At 47.3% G+C, this 24,899-nt stretch overlaps 1 protein-coding gene across 1 annotated transcript; it reads left to right on the top strand.

Moving 5' to 3' along the window:
• The first annotated feature begins 3 nt into the window (after window positions 1-3).
• On the top strand, window positions 4-24,007 carry KCNE3 (potassium voltage-gated channel subfamily E regulatory subunit 3). The gene is made up of 2 exons (XM_063127302.1): window positions 4-38; window positions 22,455-24,007. The coding sequence occupies exon 2, from the start codon at window positions 22,458-22,460 to the stop codon at window positions 22,752-22,754; it is 297 nt and encodes a 98-aa protein (XP_062983372.1). The 5' UTR covers window positions 4-38; window positions 22,455-22,457; the 3' UTR covers window positions 22,755-24,007.
• The last annotated feature ends 892 nt before the right edge of the window (window positions 24,008-24,899 follow it).

The following is a 24,899-nucleotide window of genomic DNA, read 5'->3' as shown; positions in this document are numbered from 1 at the left end:
CGCCGCCGCCGGAGCACGAGGCGCCGCCCCGGGCAGAGGTGAGCGCAGCGCGGCGCGGCCGCCAGCAGCCGAGCGTCTCCCCGGGCGGAGGAGGGGGTCAGGCCGGGCTGCGTCGACGTGGCCAGCCCCAGCCGAGCTCCACTTCTCCCCCGGGCCGAGTCTCGGAACACGCAACCCCAAGCCCGGTCGTGGGAACGGGGGTGGAGGGAGGCCAGCGCCGTTTCCCGGGTCAGCTTCCCCACGGGCTCCGGTCCAGAGCCAGCCGAAGGGAGTTTTCACCAAGCCACGGTAAAAGGCCAGGGCGCCCCTGGGCATGTGCAGACTGCCGTTCCCTTCAGGCCCCGCGTTCTTAAAAGAACAAAAAGACACCTTCAGGACGGGGGTGCATGTGGAGAGTGCCCGTTCCTCCCCTCCCCTGGGGTGTTCGACCGGACTGAATGCCTTTCCCTCCCCCATCCCAAGTTCTTAAGGAAGACGAGCATGTGCAGAGTTGGCGCGTTCCCACGTTGGCAGCTTGGATCAAGGACAAGGGGGCTGCTGGGATCGTGCCAGGCCAGTTTTCGGACTCTGAAGCCATTGCGTACTTTAGACATGCCGGCGGTTTGTTTGGCAATGAAAACGCGCCCGTGCCAAGAACCACCACCCCATGCCTGTCCCAGCAGTTATTCCTGGTGCCCTCACAAGGCGTTAGACTGCAATTCCCATCATTCCCAGCCAGCATGGGAATTGCAGTCCCACACATCGTGTGCAGGGCCAGACTATTTTGCGCCCTAGGCAAGGCGAGCTACTTGCAACACACACACACCCAAATTGCGCGGAAGTCCGAACGTGTGTGCTGAGTGGAGAGCTGGGACTGGCTCACTTCGATTTGGGACCGAGCCGTCTGGAATTCACCGGGACTTACTTCTGTGCGAACGGAACCCGCTGTGCAGCCTGGCGTCCCGATCCCCTACGCACGTTTACTCGGGGGAATACGGCTTCTGAGTAAGGAGGCATAGGCGGATCGGGCCACACTGGTGCCTCCCGGTGCAACGCTTTCTCGGATGCAAGTCCCGTTGCTCCACGCGCGCAGGATCGGGAAGCGGGAGAGTTTGCCTTGCGAGGAGTCCACAAGTCCCTCGCTTTCCTGGGGGAAGGGAGAGGGAGTCCCGCTTGCCCGCCTGCCTGGACATCGCGGCCTGTTTGAGGGGAGAGGTGAGGCGACCCGGTGCCCTTTCCTTGGGAGTAAGGCAGAGGCTGGCTTGGGCCAGGGTCAAGCTTGCCACGAGCTTTTTCTTCTTCTTCTTCTGGCGGTGGCCTCCCGGCTCTGGGAGGGCGGCTTCCAGGTGGCTAGAGTGGCTCTGGGAGGGCGGCTTCTGGGCGGAAGTCCAAACATGGAGCTGCCCCATTCCACCCCAGCGTCCCTGGCTTCGCTTCGGCTGGGTGGGTGCGGGGTGCCATCTTGCCTGCCCAGGCCCAGCTGAATCCTTGGGCCAGCCCAGGCCGGCTCACAGCCAACAACATGCGTGAGTGCTGAGCAGCACGGCGCCCCTCTTAGCTTGACGCTCTAGGCGGCCGCCTGAGTGGCCTCTATGGTAGCACCGGCCCTGATCTTGTGAACATCAGGTCTGGCAAGGCAGGGCTGTGCCATCCATTCAGCGTTTAACCAACCTGGCATCCTCTTGATGTGTTGGACTGCAAGTTCCCAGCATCCACAGCTGGGTGTGATGGGCATTGTAGTCCAACACATCCGGAGAGCGTCAGGTCCGGGGGAATGCAGTGGTGAGCTCTGTCATTTTATAACCCGGAGTAAAGGGTATTGTGCCCATCCCCTCTAAACGGCCGTGTGCATTTTTTGCATTATAAAAAGCACACAGTGAACATTTCTCGCCATTCTGTGCCTTACAGCTGCTTCTATATTCTGGATTTGTTACAACAACAACAGCAACAACAACAGTTTGCCAATCCTGATTTAAAAATACCGTAATAATACTCTGAGCATGGGCACTTTTGCACATAAAACTCACTTAAACCTTAGCACTGCCATGACTGTAGCGATTAAATGTGGATGATGATGAGGAGGAGGATCTCGCCTTTTGCCCAATGCTGGTCCTCAAAGCGGCATTACAAAATTTAAAACATTAAAAACCTATAGAGTTATACAAAAGTTAAAAGTATATTAAGTATATTCCAATATTAAAACATTTAAAATGACAATTTTAAAAGTCCTTGGCACAGACGGAGGTCCCGATTATTCGCCAGAGGCCTACCAGAACAAAAATGGTTTTGCCTGTCTCCTAAAACACATCAGGGAGGGAGCCAGTCTGGCTTCCCCGGGAAGAGAGTTCCAGAGCACTGGAGCAGCCACCGAGAAGGCCCTCTCCCACGTTCCCACCTGGCGTGCCTGTGATGGTGGTGGGACTGAAACAAGGGCTTCCCCTGAAGATCTCAAAGCACGGGCAGGCTTGTAAGGGAGAATACAATCTTTCAGATAACCTGGACCCGAACTATATAGGGCTGTATAGGTTTGTTCCTGCTCCCTCGTGGCCTCATCACTTGCCACACTCTGTGTGTCATTTGCCAACCCCCTTCCCAGGCTGCGGGACCCTGGACTTCGGCCCCCCACGTCCTTCCCCAGCTGCACCGTTGGAAGAAAGCTGCCTTGTTCTCCTCTTCCTCTTCCAGTCCCGCCCGTGGCTACCCTCCAGAGAGGTGCTTGGCTTCACGCACTAGCCACGGACATGGCTCCTTTCCCTTAATCCTACGAAGGAGGACGGTACTGAGTGGCTCTTCGTGCCTTTCCTCAATGGCCGTAGGAATACTTAGAATCATAGAATCATAGAATAGCAGAGTTGGAAGGGGCCTACAAGGCCATCGAGTCCAATCCCCTGCTCAATGCAGGAATCCACCCTAAAGCATCCCTGACAGATGGCTGTCCAGCTGCCTCTTGAAGGCCTCTAGTGTGGGAGAGCCCACAACCTCCCTAGGTCACTGGTTCCATTGTCGTACTGCTCTAACAGTCAGGAAGTTTTTCCTGATGTCCAGCTGCAATCTGGCTTCCTTTAACTTGAGCCCGTTATTCCGTGTCCTGCACTCTGGGAGGATCGAGAAGAGATCCTGGCCCTCCTCTGTGTGACAACCTTTCAAGTATTTGAGGAGTGCTCTCATGTCTCCCCTCCATCTTCTCTTCTCCAGGCTAAACATGCCCAGTTCTTTCAGTCTCTCTTCATAGGGCTTTGTTTCCAGACCCCTGATCATCCTGGTCGCCCAACTCTGGACACGCTCCAGCTTGTCTGCGTCCTTCTTGAATTGTGGAGCCCAGAACTGGATGCAGTACTCAAGATGAGGCCTAACCAGGGCCGAATAGAGAAGAACCAGTACCTCACGTGATTTGGAAGCTATATTTCTGTTAATGCAGCCCAAAATAGCAGTTGCCTTTCTTGCAGCCACATCGCACTGTTGGCTCATATTCAGCTTGCGATCTACAACAATTCCAAGATCCTTATCGTTTGTAGTATTGCTGAGACAAGTAGCCCCCATCTTGTAACTGTGCATGGCCCAACCGGCCATTTGGACCCAGGGCAACCCATTCGCCATCATTCCAAGTAGTACTCCTCTTGTGGGCGTAAGCTGTGCGTTGGCCACCCAGAAAGAGGTGGCTGTTACAGGGCTTGGCGTTGTGAAGCTCACGGAAAGGAAAATCCTTCCCTAGGGCAGGGAGGACAGACGGTAGACCTGGAACTCCTGGTAGATCTCTGGGCAATTTGCAGGATTCCTGACTCCCGTTCATTTAATGAAAGTCTGGCCGATTAAAAGCGGTGCTGAGTTTCTACATGTCCATTTCAAGGACAAGCCTGCAGTAGGAGCTAAAGACTCGCTTATGAGAGTTTTGCTCTTCTTGCGCTGACAGCGGTAAATCTGGGCCAAGGTTTCTTAGGGCCAGTCTCCTCCACATTGGATACTTCCCCCCCTTCCCCCCCCCCCCCAAGACCAGTTTAACTGCTCTGGCTTCTTTCAAAGAGTGCTGGAGATCATTGTTTGGGGAGAGAACTGAGGAATGAATTTTGTGTACATATACATAGGGTGTCCTCAGATGAGCTTTTCATTGCACACTCGTTACTGGGCACTCACGGATTTTCGTGGGTCCCTCTCACGATGACGTCTGCCTCCAGCACGCTTCCTGCCCCTTCTAGCCATCTTTCACCACAAGAACACCCCCCAGTAATCATAGAATCATAGAATAGTAGAGTTGGAAGGGGCCTAAAAGGCCATTGAGTCCAACCCCCTGCTCAATGCAGGAATCTACCCTACAGCATACTTGACAGATGGTTGTCCAGCTGCCTCTTGAAGGCCTCTTCTTCTCTTCTCCAGGCTAAACATGCCCAGTTCTTTCAGTCTCTCTTCATAGGGCTTTGTTTCCAGACCCCTGATCATCCTGGTTGCTCTCCTCTGAACACGCTTCAGCTTGTCTGCATCCTTCTTGAATTGTGGAGCCCAGAACTGGATGCAATACTCTAGATGAGGCCTAACCAGGGCCGAATAGAGAGGAACCAGTACCTCACGTGATTTGGAAGCTATTCTTCTATTAATGCAGCCCAAAATAGCCTTTGCCTTTCTTGCAGCCATATCGCACTGTTGGCTCATATTCAGCTTGCGATCTACAACAATGCCAAGATCCTTCTCGTTTGAAGTATTGCTGAGCCAAGTATCCCCCATCTTGTAACTGTGCCTTTGGTTTCTATTTCAATCAATCAATCATTCTTTATTGTTTGTAGCCAATGGCCATCACAACATATTAAAACATTAAAACATTAAAACATTAATCTGATTAAAACTGTTGAAACGGTAGGACAAGTTAACACATTAAGCAAAATAGAGCAGCAATAAAACACGTTATCTTAAATCAATGCCATACTCTTTGTTTTATTGTCTACCTTACCCAAGGTCAGAATCCAGACCTGCCACAAAAGCTCTCCTTAACTTTAATGCTGCTAGGGCAAATAGGGCAAATAGGGCCACCCTGTAGCTTACAAAGTTGTCTGTGTCTGCCAGCAACCACCTGATTTTGAACTCTTCCGTGTGGCCTTCAAGGAAGTTTAGAAACGGGAGGATGAATTTGGTCCGTGGTGATTTATAAAGGCGGCAGTGAAGAACATAATGAGCCAAGTCCTCAACTTGGCCTGCTCCACATATGCATAAACGCTCACTTACGGGACAGTTACCATATCTCCCCTTCAGGAGTTCCGTAGGCATCTGTTGAAATCTTAATTGCGTAAACGCCTGCCTGAGAGGGAAAAAGGTTAATTCCTTGAGATATGAAGCCATTTTGTGGTCCTGCTTGAACTTAGGATACCAGATGGCCAACTTACATTTCCTAACCTGTTCAAGGTCGATCCCAATATCATTACTGAATATTATATCACGGATTTGGCGAACAGGTAGGGCATGTAAGGTTGTGACTGAGAGAGGTGAATAGGATGACATCAGACTTCTACCAGTACGCACCCATCCCTCCCTGTCCTGTAGGTCCAAAAAGCACATTTTTGCCAGGTGTTGCTCAGGCATCAGGTAGAGCTTTTTCATATAAAGAATGACAGATTTATGTACATGAGCTCTCAGGGAGGGGATGCCTAATAGTGCTCCAGGCATATTATGTTGCCACTGCCAAGAGAGTGCGTAGAAAGTTCTTCTGTATAGATTCTAATTCATTTTTGTAGTAGGCACCCCATATGGGTGCACCGTACAAAAGATGTGCTATTATTTTGGCAACATAGACCTTTACCGAGGGTTCGACTAAGTGGTGTCCCTTTGTATAATACAGCTTTTTAATAGGGCCCAAGAGGCGACTGTTAGAGGTTGAAATTGCTTTAATGTGGGCAAGCCACAGGGTGTTCTCCGAGAAGTGAAGACCCAGGTGTTTGAAAGAGCGTGTCTGCTCGATAACTTGTCCATCTAAGATCCATCTATGATGAACGTGTCTCTTAGCAAATACCACAACCTTAGTCTTGTTGTAATTGACAGTTAGGCCCTCCTGTTTGCAGTACCCTCCAAGTTGTGTAAGTAATCTCCTCATACCCACTTGAGTTAGTGAAATGAGGGCCATGTCATCGGCATAAAGCAAGGCTGGAACCTTCATCTTTCCAATTGTGGGAGGGAAAAAAGTAGGGGCATAGAGTTTTTGAGTTATATCATTAATATAAAGATTAAATAATAGCGGGGCCAGAATACAGCCTTGCTTGACTCCTTTTGATGTCAAGATGGGATCAGAGAGGGAGCCTGCTATACCATACCGGATTTTAATGTCTGTATTGGAGTATAGGCGCTGTATAAGGGAGAGGAGGCGCTTCTCGATTGATAAAGCCTGCAGCTTATTCCACAGCCTCTGTGGGTCTATGGAATCAAAAGCAGAGGAGAGGTCTACAAAGGCAACATACAACTTCCTTGGTGGATTATTTGTGTACTTTTGTATTAGGTAATTCAGAACAAAGCACTGGTCGATTGTACTATGACCCTTACAGAAGCCAGCCTGTAATGGGGAGAGGATATGAAACTCCTCAACCCATTGTTCTAATTTCTCCAATAGGAGCCTTGCGTACAATTTGGCGGGAACATCGAGCAAACTTATTGGGCGGTAATTGTTAGGGTCCTGAACGTTACCGTTCTTATGTATTGGGACCACCGCACTAGATGTCCAGCCTCTTGGGAGAGCACCTGTTAAATCGATTGATGTAAAAAGTGCTGTCAAAATTGGGCACCACCAGGATGGATTTAGGCGGAAAATTTCAGGTGGCAACATGTCCCCTCCCGGGGCCCTTCCACTAATTAGTTGGCCGATAAGACTCATAATTTCCCTTTCTGTAACTGTGGGCCAGGTATTCTGTGCATCCAAGGGCAGACCATCCTCCAGTTCTCTTTGAGCCAACTGGGTTGTATCTGAGGATGAGAACAGATTGCCAAAGTGTTCCACCCACCTTTCCATTGGGATTTGTTCTGCTACCGCAGGTTTAAATTTTTTTAGACTCCTGGCCACCTGGTTTCTATTTCCTAAATGTAGAACTTGGCATTATCCCTATTAAATTTCATTCTGTTGTTTTCAGCCCAGCACTCCAGCCTATCAAGATCACTTTGAAGTTTCTTTCTGTCTTCCAGGGTATTCGCTATCCCACCCAATTTTGTGTCATCTGCAAATTTGATAAGCGTTCCCTGCACCTCCTCCTCCAAATCGTTAATAAAAGTGTTGAAGAGCACTGGGCCCAGGACTGAGCCCTGCGGCACCCCACTTGTTGCCTCTCCCCAGTTTGAGAAGGTTTCATTGATAAGTACTCTTTGAGTCCGATTCTGTAGCCAACTGTGAATCCCCCTAATAGTTGTTCCACCTAGCCCACATCTAGCCTTAGATGAGGCCGGGCTCTCCGTCAAGTGAGCCCACGACTGTCTACTCGGGGTCTCAGGCAGAAAAGGCCCTCCGCATCGCTGGCTCCCTGAGCAGTGGAGGCTGGTGGCTCTGATGCCAGTGGGGCGGTGAATCCGCTCCGAGGTTCAGCCAGCTCTCTAAAGGAGCCTTCCAAGGATGGAGGCCAGGGGACCGAAACAAGTACTTCAGCAAAAAGGTGGGCTCTGAGGAACGCGATGCAGTTACGGAGTGTCAGCCGAATTTGGAAGGTACACTCATTTTCTTCTTCGGAAACCACCTTCCCCAATCTGGTGCCCTCCAGGCAGGATGGACTTCAAGTCCATCATGCCCGGCACCAGGCTGAAGAAGTCTTGGCTGCTAAACGTTAGCTTGCAGCCCTAGTAAGTTTATTTGGAAGTAAGTCAGGCCGAGTTCAATGGAACACACTTCCTTCTAAATAAAACTAGGTTTACAGCCTTGGCTCTAAACGCGTCTTTCAGCTTGGTCCTTCTTGCGATGCTAAACGCCCTGTTCTCGTCTCTTTAACATCAGCTTCTTGTGTGCTGCCATCAGCAGGAGCATAAAGATAAGAGTTATGGCCTGTAGCTGCCTCCAAAAGGCACAGCTGCTAAGTCCAGTTGCAAAGCTGGCAACCTCACTTGCACTATTTCAGCCACACGTGAATATTTGCCAACACAGGGAAGAGCGCAGAAAAGAACCCACGTATGCTGCTTTCAGTGTAGATTTTAGATGCACATTGCAAGCCGATTGAAGGCAACTCCAGTTTAAGCAGAATATGTAAAAACACCCTTTGATCTACCGAAGTCCCAACAGGTAAATTCGAGTCCAGAAAAGAGTGTGAATTACTCCTCATTCTCTTGCCCTTCATTCAGTATGATGACCCTGACTTATGGACCTCTTAACACATTACATTTTTAGGTAGGGTGACCCTATGAAAAGGAGGACCGGGCTTCTGTATCTTTAACAGTTGCATAGAAAAGGGAATTTCAGCAGGTGTCATTTGTATATATGGAGACCCTGGTGAAATCCCCTCTTCATCACAACAGTTAAAGCTGCAGGAGCTATACTAGAGTGACCAGATTTAAAAGAGGGCAGCTTTAACTGTTGTGATGAAGAGGGGATTTCACCAGGTTCTCCATATATACAAATGACACCTGCTGAAATTTCCTTTTCAATACAACTGTTAAAGATACAGGAGCCCTGTCCTCCTTTTCATAGGGTCACCCTATTTTTAGGTACAACCGTACAAAATCTAAATGCAGCAAGTGGGTGCTTAAAAACACTCCTATGCAGCTCCTTCCTGAGAATATATTCAGCAGCAAAAACCCAAATGTTTGTTGCTATATAATTATTTCCAGAGGGGGCGCATAGAATGGTAGTATTAATGTGGTCAAAAGACCCCCTTTCTAGGGGGAAAGTGTACACCAAGCACTCAGGGCTCTGCCACCTGACCCCTCCCTTCCCCCTTTCATTAATAAAGAGTCATCATAGAATCATAGAACAGCAGAGTTGGAAGGGGCCTACAAGGCCATCGAGTCCAACCCCCTGCTCAATGCAGGAATCCATTCTAAAGCATACCTGACAGATGGCTGTCCAGCTGCCTCTTGAAGGCCTCTAGTGTGGGAGAGCCCACAACCTCCCTAGGTAACTGGTTCCATTGTCGTACTGCTCTAACAGTCAGGAAGTTTTTCCTGCTGTCCAGCTGGAATCTGGCTTCCTTTAACTTGAGCCCGTTATTCCATGTCCTGCACTCTGGGAGGATCGAGAAGAGATCCTGGCCCTCCTCTGTGTGACAACCTTTCAAGTATTTGAAGAGTGCTATCATGTCTCCCCTCAATCTTCTCAGGCCAAGTTCTCAGAATGCAGTTGGCCAGTTGCTCAAGGTTGCTCTGAACAGTCTGATGTAGCAGTTTCCAAAAACACAGCTGCTAAGGCTTGGATCCCGGGTCCAAGTTGCCATGATCCCAGACGCTTTGGCGCTTGCTCCTTGTTATCACGAAAACCACCCCAATGGTTAGCAAAGTTAGCTTTGCCCGCCCTTGCATGGAGGGCTTATCTGGTACAGTAAGTTACATAAACAGGGCGTAGTTGTCACAATATTATGTATTGTTAGCTGTGAGAAATAGTTTCATTTATGGAAAATGTATAACTCTGCAATCAATAAGGAGTGGGAGGAGGGAGGAACCATGAGCTCATCAGGAGGGGCAGGGAATGTTGTAGAAGATCTTGGTTGTGGATGATGGGTAGAGAATCTTGCTTTCGATCCATCGAGGGTGAGTTATTCTTTCTCTACACATGTAGATCAAATAAAGAAGTAGTCATTGCATCTGGACGTGTCTGGTTTTCCTGTTCCCTCCCTTCTGGTTGGGATTTTTACCCTAACAGTAGATGCAAGTTTTTATTCTATTACTCCATACCCACAGCTGGTGGCACTCGATCACGGATTTAACCGTGCAATCCTACGGGCGTCACCACAACAGGGAAAATCGTGTTTCCTTACCGTCGCTTCTCTGCCCGGGTGTTTGTCCCTCATTACTTCCTCTTTCGAAAGAGGAAGTAAACCACGTGCGCCTGGCCCACTCAGTGGGCCGTTCTGATGGCGCTGCTTCTCCTGCACACAGCAGGAGATAGCAGCAATTTCCATCTTTAAACATTACACAAAATTGGGTGGGATAGCTAATACCCTAGGAGACAGAAACAAACTTCAAAGGGATCTTGATAGGCTGGAGTGCTGGGCTGAAAAAAACAGAATGAAATTTAATAGGGATAAACGCCAAGTTCTACATCTAGGAAATAGAAACCACATGCACAATTACAAGATGGGGGATACTTGGCTCAGCAATACTACAAACGAGAAGGATCTTGGAATTGTTGTAGATCACAAGCTGAATATGAGCCAACAGTACGATATGGCTGCAAGAAAGGCCAATGCTATTTTGGGCTGCATTAATAGAAGTATAGCTTCCAAATCACGTGAGGTACTGGTTCCTCTCTATTCAGCCCTAGTTAGGCCTCATCTAGAGTATTGCATCCAGTTCTGGGCTCCACAATTCAAGAAGGACGCAGACAAGCTGGAGCGTGTTCAGAGGAGGGTAACCAGGATGATCAGGGGTCTGGAAACAAAGCCCTATGAAGAGAGACCGAAAGAACTGGGCATGTTTAGCCTGGAGAAGAGAAGGCTGGGGGGTGACATGAGAGCACTCTTCAAATACTTAAAAGGTTGTCACTCAGAGGATCTCTTCTCGATCATCCCAGAGTGCAGGACACAGAATAATAGGCTCAAGTGACAGGAAGCCAGATTCCAGCTGGACATCAGGAAAAATTTCCTGACTGTTAGAGCAGTACGACAATGGAATCAGTTACCTAGGGAGGTGGTGGGCTCTCCCACACTAGAGGCCTTCAAGAGGCAGCTGGACAACCCTCTGTCAGGGATGCTTTAGGGTGGATTCCTGCATTGAGCAGGGGGTTGGACTCGATGGCCTTGTAGGCCCCTTCCAACTCTGCTGTTCTATGATTCTATAAGGCAGCTGTACTGCAACAAAGTCCCCCACTGCAAACCTACAGATGCTTACCTTGAATTCAGTCCCTACCGTGTGGCCTGCCTGCCTCTCTTACCTCCGTCTTTGGAGGGCTGTGCGACCCTGTCAGGCCCCCTGTGCGACACGGACGGCGCTTGAGGCGAGAAGGGCAGGTGCTTGCAACTCTGGGCTTCTGAGCACATCCCTTGTGCTGCAGGTGTAACGAAACCGGAGAACATTGTTTGCGTACGTCGGGAAAAGCACACAGTGCCAGCCAGCCTTGAAGTACGCGGCTAATTCCCTTGTTTAAATCATCGAGATAAGAGAGCATGGAACGAAAAGGGAGCTGGGCCGGCTGCTCCCGGAGGCTGGAAGGGTGAACAGGCCTCACTGGGTTTTTTTTTAACCTCTCCGGAGAGGCTGCGCTCTGCCGTCTGAGAGGAGCACCCCGGGACTCGTCGGGGCTGCCTCACAGGAGGTTTGGGGGGCGTTTTTTAACACGGACCAGAGACGAGTGTGCCTTGACCGTTTTCTTTTCTTTTTTTTAGGTTTCATAGAATCATAGAATAGCAGAGTTGGATGGGGCCTAGAAGGCCATTGAGTCCAACCCCCTGCTCAATGCAGGAATCCACCCTAAAGCATCCCTGACAGATGGTTGTCCAGCTGCCTCTTGAAGGCCTCCAGTGTGGGAGAGCCCACAACCTCCCTACGTCACTGGTTCCATTGTCGTACTGCTCTAACAGTCAGGAAGTTTTTCCTGATGTCCAGCTGGAATCTGGCTTCCTGTAACTTGAGCCCGTTATTCCGTGTCCTGCACTCTGGGAGGATCGAGAAGAGATCCTGGCCCTCCTCAGTGTGACATACTTTTAAGTATTTGAAGAGTGCTATCATGTCTCCCCTCAATCTTCTCTTCTCCAGGCTAAACCTGCCCAGTTCTTTCAGTCTCTCCTCATAGGGCTTTGTTTCCAGACCCCTGATCATCCTGGTTGCCCTCCTCTGAACACGCTCCAGCTTGTCTGCATCCTTCTTGAATTGTGGAGCCCAGAACTGGATGCAATACTCTAGATGAGGCCTAACCAGGGCCGAATAGAGAGGAACCAGTACCTCACGTGATTTGGAAGCTATACTTCTATGAATGCAGCCCAAAATAGCATTGGCCTTTCTTGCAGCCGTATCGCACTGTTGGCTCATATTCAGCTTGTGAACAGTGTTCGCAAAACATTGTGAAACATTGTTTCAACAATGTTATTATTTTCTACAATGAAAACACAGGAAAAAGGAGGAAAGAGGGGGAAAAGAGCAAACATTACAAAACATCGCATACTTAACAAATAATATGATACACTACATCTAATAAAAACACATATACAAAACATATAAGGCCATGTTCCATTTGAGGCAGTCTTCATGTCAGACATAGACTGTCAATTACTAACCTTTAGCCAGCCCAGTGTTATGTAAAAACCAGATTATATATAGAATCCACAAACAAGTAGATCATTCTTTTGCAACTCTCGTATATACCCTATCAGAGGTTTCCAGTCCAGTGCAAATGAGGTTGTTGATTTTTCTCTTACTAACGCCGTAAGTTTCGCCATCTCCGCCAACCCCAAAACCTCCGTTGATGGTACTTGAGTCTTTTTCCAGTATTGCACGTGTAGTAGTCTGCCAACTGTTGTCATATACAGAAACAACCGTTCTCCTTTTTCTTTAAGTGGATCGTCCGTAAGTCCCAGCAAAAATGCTTCTGGTTTCATTTGTAGATTTATCTTAAAAAAATTTTTTTGCATTGATGAGTCCAGAAAGATGTTGCTTTTTTACATGACCACCACATATGGTAAAAGGTTCCTTCTTGTTCTTCACATTTCCAACAGTCTCCCAAACAGCCCCTGTGCATTTTTGCTTGTTTTGAGGGAGACAAATACCATCTATACATCATCGTGTAAAAATTCTCCTTAAGTCTAGTACTTAACATATATTTGAAGCCTTTTACCCACATATTTTTCCATAGTTCCATTGGTACGTTATACCCAAAGTTTTGATCCCACTTTATCATACATTCCTTTGTTTGTTCATTCTCTGACTCAAGCTTTAACAATAGCTTATAAACCTTAGAATCATAGAATAGCAGAGTTGGAAGGGGCCTACAAGGCCATCGAGTCCAACCCCCTGCTCACTGCAGGAATCCACCCTAAAGCATCCCTGACAGATGGTTGTCCAGCTGCCTCTTGGAGGCCTCTAGTGTGGGAGAGCCCACAACCTCACCAGGCAAGTGGTTCCATTGTTAGAGATAACATGTTGAGATAACATGTTCGTCAGTGCTTCTTCAAACATTGACTTTGTTTCCTCAAATCCACATTCTTTTATGTCTCTCTTAAACTTCTCCATAATCTGTAGGTAAGGAAACCACTAACATATATGGCCCTCCTTTAACAGCCCTTCTCTTGTTTTCTGGGACGCAACGCTGCCTGGGAGGTTGGAGTCACTACCCTGGGACGTCACGGTGCTTCTTTAGCGCCCCTGAGAACATCGCCCGCCCACGTAAGCTCCTGGGTTATTTGTGCAGTGGGGCCACTAGATGTGTGGGGTGGAGGCACCATCAAGGGTCAGTTGGGCAAATGAAGGGAGTTGTGTTCCGTCTTTGACTTGGAGCAGTAGCCTACTAACCCTAGAGGTGAGAGGACTGCTTGTGTCCCCCAGAAGAAGCTGCCTTATTAAACAGGTGAGAGTGACCAGTGGTCCAGCTAGACCCGCCTCTCCCAACCTGGCCTCCTCCAGATGGGCTGGACTACAACACCCATCATCCCCAGCCAACATGGCCACTGGACCAAGATAATTCAATTCCCGCTTGAACTGTGATGCCTTATTACAGCCTTCCTCAACCTCGGACTTTCCAGATGTGTTAGACTATGGATGTTTCTGCACAAGTCATTTATCATGTGCTCGTTATTCCCTACTCGTGGTTATTTACAGGTTCTACAGACGACGAGGAGAACCTCCAGTTTCGCTCCTGTGTCTAACCAGCACTTTTGTCAATTTTTTTTAGAGCAGGCAAAATGCAGCATTTAATTGTGAAAGCGAAAGAAAATAGAATTTCCTCTTGTGTATTTGCACAATTCAGCTATCCCACAGTGCCACCTAGAGGTTAAGTAGCAGAAAAGCAGGGAAGGAAGTATTCCTTATGTAGTGCTTGGATCTCAATTCTGCTATGAAACTGCAATTACATACAGTCTTGTGTAGGAAAGTTCTAAGCCCCCCTCGTTACTCCGCAGCTTGTTTGACCAGTGTTGGAAATGATGGGAGTTGTAGTCCAACATAACTGGACGGCCCCAGGTTGGGGAAGTTTGCTTTATTAGATGCTTAAATAGGTAATGAAGTCGGTCGACCTGCAATAATCAAATTTTCTTCCCTTATTTCTTGACTTCCCTTTCCTTCCTTTGTTTGGGTCAAGGCCGGTCCACTCATTTTTTTGTTAAGAGCCATGAGCGGGGATGGTAGCAGAGAAATCAACCATGTCCACGCAAATATCCGATGGCACTGCCAGGGTGCCACGCATGCTCTCCGCTTGGCGTGGCTGTGCAGTGGCCAATCCAGTCTCCCCGTTTCACCCTGGTGGGACCTGCCTGCTCTCTGGGAATTCCCCACGGATCTATCAGCTTTGTAATATCTCCCTTGAACCTAGTCGTTGGCGCTGTGGGTGCAGGAGGCAAAGTGCAGCCTCCAAGCGTGTTTCTGTCCCCTGCAGCCCCTGCAAGAAGGGAAGGGTTGCTTGCTTACACCCCTCGGGTCTGCAGAAGGGAGCGTGGCGAGTTTGGCCGGGCGATGACCGGAGGAGTCACTTGGGGCAGGCTGGCTTTTGGGTTTCCCCCGCTCTCCACGGCTGAACAATAGCGGCATTCACCAAACACAAAGGTGGAGGTGTTTGACGCTGCAGCGCCCGATCAAGAGCAGGAAATAAAAAGTTACCGGCTGGAATGCGGAGGCTGGTTGGGCCGGGGGCTCAAGAACCTGTCTGTGCTTTTCTGCGTGGTGTGCGGCCGCAAGAATGTTAGGGTGGCCTCCTCCTCAGCGTGGGTCTTGGCCACGCACGGCCTAGAGCGGCCTGCCCCAACCTGGTGCATTGCAGGTGTGTTGGACTACAGTGCCCATCACCCTGGGGAAGTAGGATGGGAATGCTGGGAGTTGTAGTCCAACGCATCTGGAGGGCATCAAATAAAGCGGGAAACAGTTAAATAAAGTGTCCTAGACACACACTCTTTAGGGCTTTCACACGGTATGGCCTGTGGGTCTCCTTGGGCAGGTTGACAAAGCAAATAACCTTTTCCCTGATGGAGTTTACGGCTCTCACGAGCTTAAGTAAATACCGTTTGCCTGCCTTGCCAAGAGCACAGTGAAGCAGAATTCATGCATGTTTGCAAAGCCCTTGAAAATCCTCGAGCAAACAGAGAGACAATGGAAAGAACTCCACTATCGAGTTCCCCCCACTCCCTTAACTAAGAGGAACATTTTCCTCTTTGGCCGTTCTGTAAAAATGTGCTATTATTCCTTTAAAAAAGAAGAAGACGTTCCTAGCCCTCATTGTGCAAAGTGCAATTTTAAAACGTTTTTTTAACACACACACACCCAACTAATCGTCTGTCACACTTCAAAACCGCCTGAATATTGGCACTGCGCTCAACACCTAAGGTCCTCCTCCAAGTGCCTACTCCGAGGGAAGCTCGGAGGATGGCAACAAGGGAGAGGGCCTTTTCGGTGGTGGCCCCCCGACTGTGGAACGATCTCCCTGATGAGGCTCACCTGGCGCCAACGTTGTTATCTTTCAGGTGCCAGATCAAGACTTTCCTCTTCTCCCAGGCATTTAAAGGCATTGAACGCGAAGTTTGTTTTTTAATGGACCCCAGAATTGTTGTTTTAAATGGATGCTGCTGTTTTTATACTGTTGCTTTCATGTCTCTGATGGTTTTTAAATTTTGTATATTTTTAATGTTTACTGTTTTTAGCTTTTGTGAACTGCCCAGAGAGCTTTAGCTGTGGGGCGGTATATAAATGTAAATAAATAAATAAATAAATAAGGCAACCTACAAAGTTGCCTTATACCAAATTTGACTAATAGAAGGTCTAGCTCAGCATTGGCTGTTCTTTTTTTAACTGGAGAGCGAGAGAGAGCGTTGAGCCTGGGACCTTCTGCATGGGAGGCCTCTGCTCCACCACGGAGCTATGGAGGAAGGTGGGGCCTTGCATTGCTATTCGGGACAGAAGGTTCAGGCCAAAGGCCGCAGGGGAGAGAGGGAGAAGGGCAGGAGGTTTTTGGGTGGCTGAGGGTAGAAGGGGAAGTGAGACAGGTGCCATTGGAACACGTTAAAGCAGTGGTTCCCAAAGTGGGCGGTACTGCCCCCTTGGGGGCGGTGGGATTGCATAAAGGGGCATTAAGAGGCAAGGGGGCACTTGAGGTGGTCTTTTCCAAGAAGCGCCTCTCCAGAAGGTCCTAAAACCCAGGGACATTTTTATGGGAGAAGGTAGTTTGGTCCCAAGCCATATAGGGGAAGAATCCACACATGTATTAATACCGTTTAAGAAGAGTCCTTTTAACGGTGAATTGAAATATTTCAAAAGCACCAAAACGCTAATGAAGAGACATACCCTGCTTGGTGTGGCCCGCCACGCTGGCTGCAAAACAGAGGCGTTTGCTCTCTTTTCCCTCCCTCCCTCGGCAAGTCTGCGGCGGGTGCTTCCCATTTTAAGGGGCTGTGCGCAGGGGGCACTGGGCATGAGTTTGTGGAACCAAGGGGGTGGTTACCTGAAAAAGTTTGGGAACCACTGCTTTAAAGCATGGGTTCTCAACAGGGGGGGAATTCCCCCCTGGTGGGGAATTTTAGGGTTTCAAGGGGGGAATTGGGACCACTATTCAGCAAAGTATGATGTCCTGTAGATTATGTCTTCCTACACATGTTATTAAAAACGTCCCAGAAAAGTGTCCTGTCGTCTGCAAAAGCCAGGCCTTGGCTCTCTTTTCCCTCCCTCCCTCGCAATCCTAGAAGTTTCAAGCTTCCCATTTAAAGGGGCAACGCAGAGCATGGGAGCTTAGAATGTAAAAGGGGCCATGCTTTGCGTCGCCCCTTTAAATGGGACTAATATAGAAAAATAAATAAAAGATTTTCAATATTATATGCATATTACTTGGAATGCACCTTTTGAGTTAGACTATCTTGGGAAGGGGGGAATTATATTTTTAATTTTTGTGAACCACCCAGAGAGCTCTGGCTATTGGGCGGTATAGAAATGTAATTAATAAATAAATAATAAATAAATATATTTTGAACAATGGTGAAAGGGGGGAATGGAGTAAAAAAGGTTGAGAACCAACCTTTAAACCACAAAGGTTTAAAGGTAAGGTGCAGAGGATCCTTAACTTTAATAACCAACATTGTCGGTCTTGAGTGCCAGTGTGGTGTAGTGGTTAGAGTAGGGCGACTATATGAAAAGGAGGACAGGGTTCCTGTATCTTTAACCATTGCATAGAAAAGGGAATTTTCTAGTTGTATAGAAAAGTCCTTTAGAAAAGGTGTCATTTGTATGCATGCAGCACCTGGTGAAATTCCCTCTTCATCACAACAGTTAAAGCTGCAGGAGCCCTGTCCTCCTTTCCATATGGCCACCCTACCCACCGCAGATGGAAATGCACATATGTGGAGACAGAAGCTGCATCTAGCGCTCAACCTGCCATTTCACATGATGCAGCTGATGAGTTTCTCTTGGCAATGGTTCAGTACAAAAAGCTGTCTTAAGACGATTATGGTTTTTTGCTAACACCCCTTTTCTGCCTTTAAATCATGTGACGCCATCCAGGATGTGGGAAAGGTAATTCTGTCTTGGGTTCTCCAACACAAAAGGTCAGGCTCTGCTTCTCATTTGCTCCGGTGTGTAATCACCTATTGAGTTACTAATGTGTTTGAATAGCAGCAGTTCTGTAGTAAGTAGAGTAGATCTTTGTAAGTAAGTAGATCTTTGGCGAGATCACCTACCAGACATTCTTAAGGTTTAAAAGAAGAAAACTGTTATGATCAATTTTCGAACACACTGCCTTCAAAATCTGGGTGCAGGATAAGTCATTGAAGAGTAAACGGGTAAGCTTTCAGCAATGCATAACATTATGGGAGCTGATTTGAGGATAGGGGGTGTTAAAATGATAAAAGAAGGTCAGAATTTTCATTTATGAACTGTTCTAGGCTACGCGGTGGGTATCCGCTTTCTACTAAGTCAGACGTATGATGCTGAAGATAGTTACTACCGTATTTCTTCAGTTCTAAAACGCCATCGATTGTAAGACGCACACTAATTTCAGTACCACCAACATAAAAAAAGCTTTGATTCTAAGAAATAATAAAAGCACCTGCGTCCAGTTCTGGGCTCCACAATTCAAGAAGGATGCAGACAAGCTGGAGCGTGTTCACAGGAGGGCAACCAGGATGATCAGGGGTCTGGTAACAAAGCCCTATGAGGAGAGACTGAAAGAACTGGGCAGGTTTAGCCTGGAGAAGAGAAGATGGAGGGGAGACATGATAGCACTCTTCAAATACTTCAAAGGTTGTCACACAGAGGAGGGCCAGGATCTCTTCTCGATCCTCCCAGAGTGCAGGACAAGGAATAACGGGCTCAAGTTAAAGGAAGCCAGATTCCAGCTGGACATCAGGAAAAACTTCCTGACGGTTAGAGCAGTACAACAATGGAACCAGTTACGTAGGGAGGTGGTGGGCTCTCCCACACTAGAGGCCTTCAAGAGGCAGCTGGACAACCATCTGTCAGGGATGCTTTAGGGTGGATTCCTGCATTGAGCAGGGGGTTGGACTCGATGGCCTTCTAGGCCCCTTCCAACTCTGCTATTCTATGATTCTATGATTCTAAGACGCACCCCCTTTTTAGAGATGTTTATATGGGGGGGAAAGTGCGTCTTAGAATCGAAGAAATATGGTAGTTCCCAGTTCCTTTCTTGGCACGGAATGTCAAAAGAGAATTCAACCAATAAAATAAAATAAAGACCTGGTCCAGATCTACACCAAACAGGATATGACGCTTTGAAAACGGTTCGAAAACTGTATCTGGAGTGTGTCCTGGGCCCCAGAAGTTGTCACTACTGTTATAAACTGTTCTAAAGCAGTAGTGTAAAACCTGCCCAGTAAGAGTAGGATTTTGGGATGCAGAGGACCTGTTCTTTATTTGTCATTTTCATCCGAAGCTAACATTTCCCCCCCCCCCCTGTAAAAACGACAGTTTTGATTGGAGAGAATCGTCAATCAGTCTCCTGAACATGGAGACTGAAACATATGACATGAGGTAGCCCTAAGCTTAGTTTGGGGTGCAAGAACATTTAAATGTTACTGTATTTCTTCAATTCTAAGATGCACTTCCCCCCCCCCCGATATAAACATATCTGAAAACGGGGTGCGTCTTAGAATCGCGGGTGTGTCTTAGGGTTTTTTTTTCTGTTGGTGGTACTGGTCAGGATGATCAGGGGTCTGGAAACAAAGCCCTATGAAGAGAGACTGAAAGAACTGGGCATGTTTAGCCTGGAGAAGAGAAGATTGAGGGGAGACATGATAGCACTCTTCAAATACTTCAAAGGTTGTCACACAGAGGAAGCCAGATTCCAGCTGGACATCAGGAAAAACTTCCTGACTGTTAGAGCAGTACGACAATGGAATCAGTTACCTAGGGAGGTTGTGGGCTCTTCCACACTAGAGGCCTTCAAGAGGCAGCTGGACAAGCATCTGTCAGGGATGCTTTAGGGTGGATTCCTGCATTGAGCAGTGGGTTGGACTCGATGGCCTTGTAGGCCCCTTCCAACTCTGCTATTCTATGATTCTATGAAATTAGTGTGCGTCTTACAATCGATGGCGTCTTACAATCAAAGAAATACAGTAGGTCTTTACTGATGGTTTCATTTGTGGTAACATCTTAGTAACCCCAGCTGAGGTTTAGGGCTCTATGGAGCTTGAACTGACTCATAGAATCATAGAAAAGTAGTGTTGGAAGGGGCCTATAAGGCCATCGAGTCCACCCCCAATGCAGGAGTCCACCTTAAAGCATCCCTTACAGTGTCAAGCAGACATAAAGCACCCATTCCCATAAAAAGAACTTAGAAAAAGAGGGGACCAAGATTCAATGAATATGCAAGAAATTTAATCAGACTCATTTTCTGAGCTATAACCATCACTATCAGTTTCAGTCTCTGGTTCAATGGCAGTGCTGCCCCCTAGAGGCAGAAACTCATCTTGCTCTTGCGTTTGGGAGTTGTAGTCTCAGTTTGCAACCTAGGACTTGCTTGTCCTCAGAGCACTGAAATTGTAATAATCTGATACTCTACATAGTTTTTAGAAATCTTTTGGAGAAGTAAATATATGAACACTCGTCTTAAACATTTCATTAATCATGCTGAAATAAAACATTCTATAATCCATTTTTTCATCATTTTTTCAAATTTTCAGGGGGGGAGGAAGGCTTCGGGGAAAATGGGGGGTGGACTTCCCCCCCCACTGAATTTTTCTGGTTTTTTCCTGGGCCTTCACATCTCTAGCTACAGCCCCTTCCCAAATTTGTGTCTCAGTGGGCTTATATGGTATCCCACAGACAGATGATTTTGGCTTTCCGTCACGCCCGAAAGGAACGTTCATGTGAAACAGTCTGGTACAATGAGATCAGGTGTGTGTGTGTGTGTGTGTGTGGGATCCTTCAGGTCTTCCCACTTTGTTTTTTTCAGGCGGAAGAAATTCTCCCTGGAAGGAGCGAATGGGACCCCTGTTTCTGGCCACTACCTTGTGAATGAATTTCACGCCCTTTTAATTTTTTATTTATTAAACCGATGTCCTGCCTTTCCAAGAAAAATGGCAGATGCGTGTGAAACACCTCCCTTAAAGGTAGCATTTCTCTGAGTGCTTCCAGATGAAGCTTTTATGACCCTGCGTCATTCCTGGAGGTTTTCCGGGGAGACCGGATGACAAAGCCTCTGCTACCCGTGCGTTCTTGCAGCTGCTTCTGTGTTTTCCCTTAATGCAGAAAAATCCTTCAAGGAGAAAAAGATGGCAAAGCTGCACAAATCTCTTCTGTTTGCTACCACCCTCCGTTTGGGAAGCACCCGCTGTCATTTCAAGAGGGGTGACACGTTCGCTTAAGAACATAAGAAGCACCATGCTAGATCAGACCAAGGGTCCATCTAGTCCAGCACTCTGTTCACACAGTGGCCAACCAGCCCTCGGCCAGGGACCAACAAAGCAGGACATAGTGCAACAGCACCCTCCCGCCCATGTTCCCCAGCAACTGGTGCACACAGGCTTACTGCCTCGAATACTGGAGATAACACACAACCATCAGGGCTAGTAGCCATGGATAGCCTTCTCCTCCAGGAATTTATCCAACCCCCTTATAAAGCCATCCAGATTGGTGGTCATCACTATTATTTATTTATTTACTTATTTATTACATTTTTATACCGCCCAATAGCCGAAGCTCTCTGGGCGGTTCACAAAAATTAAAACCATAATATAATAAAACAACCAACAGGTTAAAAGCACAAATACAAAATGCAGTATCAAAAGCACAACCAGGATAAAAACCACGCAGCAAAATTGATAGAAGATTAAAATACAGAGCTAGAACAGTAAAATTTAAATTTGTTAAAGTTAAGTGTTAAAATACTGAGAGAATAAAAAGGTCTTCAGCTGGAAACGAAAGGAGTGCAGTGTAGGCGCAAGGCGGACCTCTCTGGCGAGCTCATTCCACAACTGGGGTGCCACAGCGGAGAAGGCCCTGCTCCTGGTAGCCACCTGCTTCACTTCCTTTGGCAGGGGCTCACGGAGAAGGGCCCCTGTGGATGATCTTAAGGTCCGGGCAGGTACACATGGGAGGAGGCGTTCCTTCAAATAACCTGGCCCAAAACTGTTTAGTTTAGTTTAGTTTAGTTTAGTTTAGTTTAGTTAAATGTCAATACCAGCACTTTGAATCGGGCCCGGGCCTGGACTGGCAGCCAATGAAGTTGTAAAAGGACTGGCGTAATGTGATCTCACTGGCCAGTCCCTGTTAGCAAACGGGCTGCCCTGTTTTGTACCAGCTGAAGCTTCCGGACTGTTTTCAAAGGCAGCCCCACGTATAACGCATTGCAGTAATCCAAACGAGAGGTTATCAGAGCATGGATAACTGTAGCTAGGCCATCACTACATCTTGTGAAAGTGAGTTCCATAGTTTAACTACGCGCTGTGTGAAGAAGGACTTCCTTTTATTTGTCCTGGATCTCCCACCAATCAGTTTCATGGGATGACCCCCTTGGATTCTAGTATTTTGAGAGAGGGAGCTTCCTCTCTGAGGGCGTGTCTCTGGTGCCAACCTAAACCTCTTTAACCCTTGGGGTTCATGCCGCTTCCCTCTCACCTCGATGGAGAGGTTGGCTTTCTCCAACAGACAGTTCTGGAGCAATGCTACCGTTAAAACTTGTCGGCGTAAGCCCTTGGGTGGCCTGCTGGTTCTGAAGTTGCCTTCCTTTTTGTATCCACCAGCAGATGACAATAATGGCGGTGGGAAACCTGACGGAGAGTTGGTTCCAGAAGCTTGACTCAATGTTGAGGACCCTCAACCAGACGTTCTACTGGAAGGAGCTGTGCGCCCCAGACGCGAAATACGGAAGGGAGGAGGGGGAGAAAGAGACCTACGCTTACATGTACATCCTCTTTGTGATGATCCTGTTTGCCGCGACAGTCGGGAGTTTGATCCTTGGGTACACCAGATCCCGGAAGGAGGTGGACAAACAGAGTGACCCCTACCACGTTTACATCAAGAACCGGGTGTCTATGATATGAGGGACAAAAAGAGAAAGGCGGCCATGGGGGAAGGGGGCCGCCGCCGTGGAGAAACTCTCAACGGCATCCTTTGCCGGAAGAAATTCCTTTACTGACTCCTTTTAAATTCTTTCAGGAACTGGGGCGCACCTCTATTCGTATGGGTGGAAAGACAATCTAAGAGCATCCTCAGACAAGTGTTTTATCACACACTCGTTACGGGCCACTCAGAGTTTTTTGCGGGTCCTTTTGATGACGACGTCCGCCTCCCGCGTGTCTCCCGCCCCTTCTGCTCATATTCCTGTTGCAAAAAAAGATCCGGAAAATCGGGATTTGGGAGCTGTAGTGAAACATGCTGCCATTTCCTGCTGTGCGCAGGAGAAGCAGCGGGATAAAAAACGCCCACTGAATGGGCCCCGTGGTCATTGTTTACTTCCTCTTTCTTCCCTGTGTAAAGAAAGAGGAAGTATTGTGAGACAGAAGTGGGAGGAAAAGCAACGGTAAGGGAACGGAGTACCTTCAACATCTAAGGTCCTCCTCCGGGTGCCTACTCCGATAGAGGTGCGGAGTGTGGCCACGAGGGTCAGGGCCTTTTCGGTGGTGGCCCCCAGACTCTGGAATGATCTCCCTGACGAGGCTCGCCTGGCACCAACGCTGCTATCTTTCCGGCGCCAGGTTAAGACTTTCCTCTTTGCCCAGGCATATGGAGGCACATCTTAATCACCCACATGTTTAGGGTTTTTTTAACGGTTTTTAATGCTTTATGTGTGTATGTTCTGTGTTTTAGAATTTTAAATTTTGTATACTCGTTTTTATCTTAATTTTAGAATTTCTGTAAACCGCCCAGAGAGCCCTGGCTATGGGAGCAGTATATAAGTGCAATAAATAAATAAATAAATAAATAAATAAATAAAATAAACACGATTTCCCCCTGTCTGATGACGTTCCAACATGCAGGGAGACAAGGCTGTGTGTGGAAAGGAATATTGGTGGATAGGAGCGAATTTGACCCCCAGATTAACAAGAACTGTTTTTTTTTAGTTTTGAAATAATAGTTTTCATTGATTCCTTCCTCCCAGGGTGTACAATAAACCGATCACTTTGCAGGACTGAGACATGATGTAGGTGTCTATGGTGGAAAGGCGGTGGAAGTTCTCCTCTTGCAGTGCTGTTGTTCATTTCTGTGGATCTGTGCATGTGTGCATGCAAGCACATACAGTACCAGCTGCTGCCCGCCAGACTTTTCTGCTTTTCCGTTTGTAACGATGTCATGTTTTGATGCAGTAACTATAGTAAGGGAGGCAGTGGTGGTGAAAATGTGAACAAAAGGAACCCAAAAGGCGACCACCGTAGAAACAAAATAAACCAAATGAATTAAATTGTCATTCAAAAAATTATACACATTTGTTTTTTACTTATAGTTATACTTATAGTATACTTACTTATAGTTATAAATAGTTATACTCAAATAACTATTTACAATCCAATGCTAATACAAGTCTACAACAATTAACTACCACATCAGTGTAGCATTTCATTACATATCAATAGCATTCAATTGTACTTAACAATAATTTCAAACCAAATTTTAAACAATCATTGCAGGAATTCCGACCCATAGACAACAAACACTTTAATCTAATCACAACAGCTGGCCAGCTGAGAAACGGAAAACAATGTGACGAAGCGAAATACGGTTTACTGATTTTGATATAATTCCGGAAGATGGTCTCCCCTTGAAAAATTTAATAAAGAGAGATTGCGTGAGCTTTCCACTGCCTGTTGGCGAGTACAGGGACCAGCGTTTTTGAAGAAGATACTTCGAAACAAGGAATAACATGAACCTTGTTCACTAAATTTGGCCTTAATATACTGTTGTGATTAGGTTAAAATGTTTGTTGTCTATGGGTCGGATTTTCTGCAATGATTGTTTAAAATTTAGTTTGAAATGATTGTTAAGTACAATTGAATGCTATTGATATGGAATGAGATGCTACACTGATGTGGCAGTTAATTGTCGTAGACTTGTATTAGCACTGGATTGTAAATAGTTATTTTAGTAAAAACAAATGTGTATAATTTTTTGAATGACAATTTAATTCATTGGGTTTATTTTCATGTTTTGATGCAGGCCTGAGACTAGGAGGAGGGATGGTGCTATGGAGA

This window comes from Elgaria multicarinata, chromosome 5, assembly GCF_023053635.1.
Source record: "Elgaria multicarinata webbii isolate HBS135686 ecotype San Diego chromosome 5, rElgMul1.1.pri, whole genome shotgun sequence".
Lineage (NCBI taxonomy): Eukaryota > Metazoa > Chordata > Lepidosauria > Squamata > Anguidae > Elgaria > Elgaria multicarinata.
The sequence above is the reverse complement of the archived record's forward strand: the minus strand, read 5'-3'. Positions and strand labels throughout refer to the sequence as shown.

Coding starts and splice junctions, on each gene's coding strand:
- KCNE3 (XM_063127302.1), top strand. CDS start 22,458: ATGACAATAATGGCGGTGGGAAACCTGACGGAGAGTTGGTTCCAGAAG.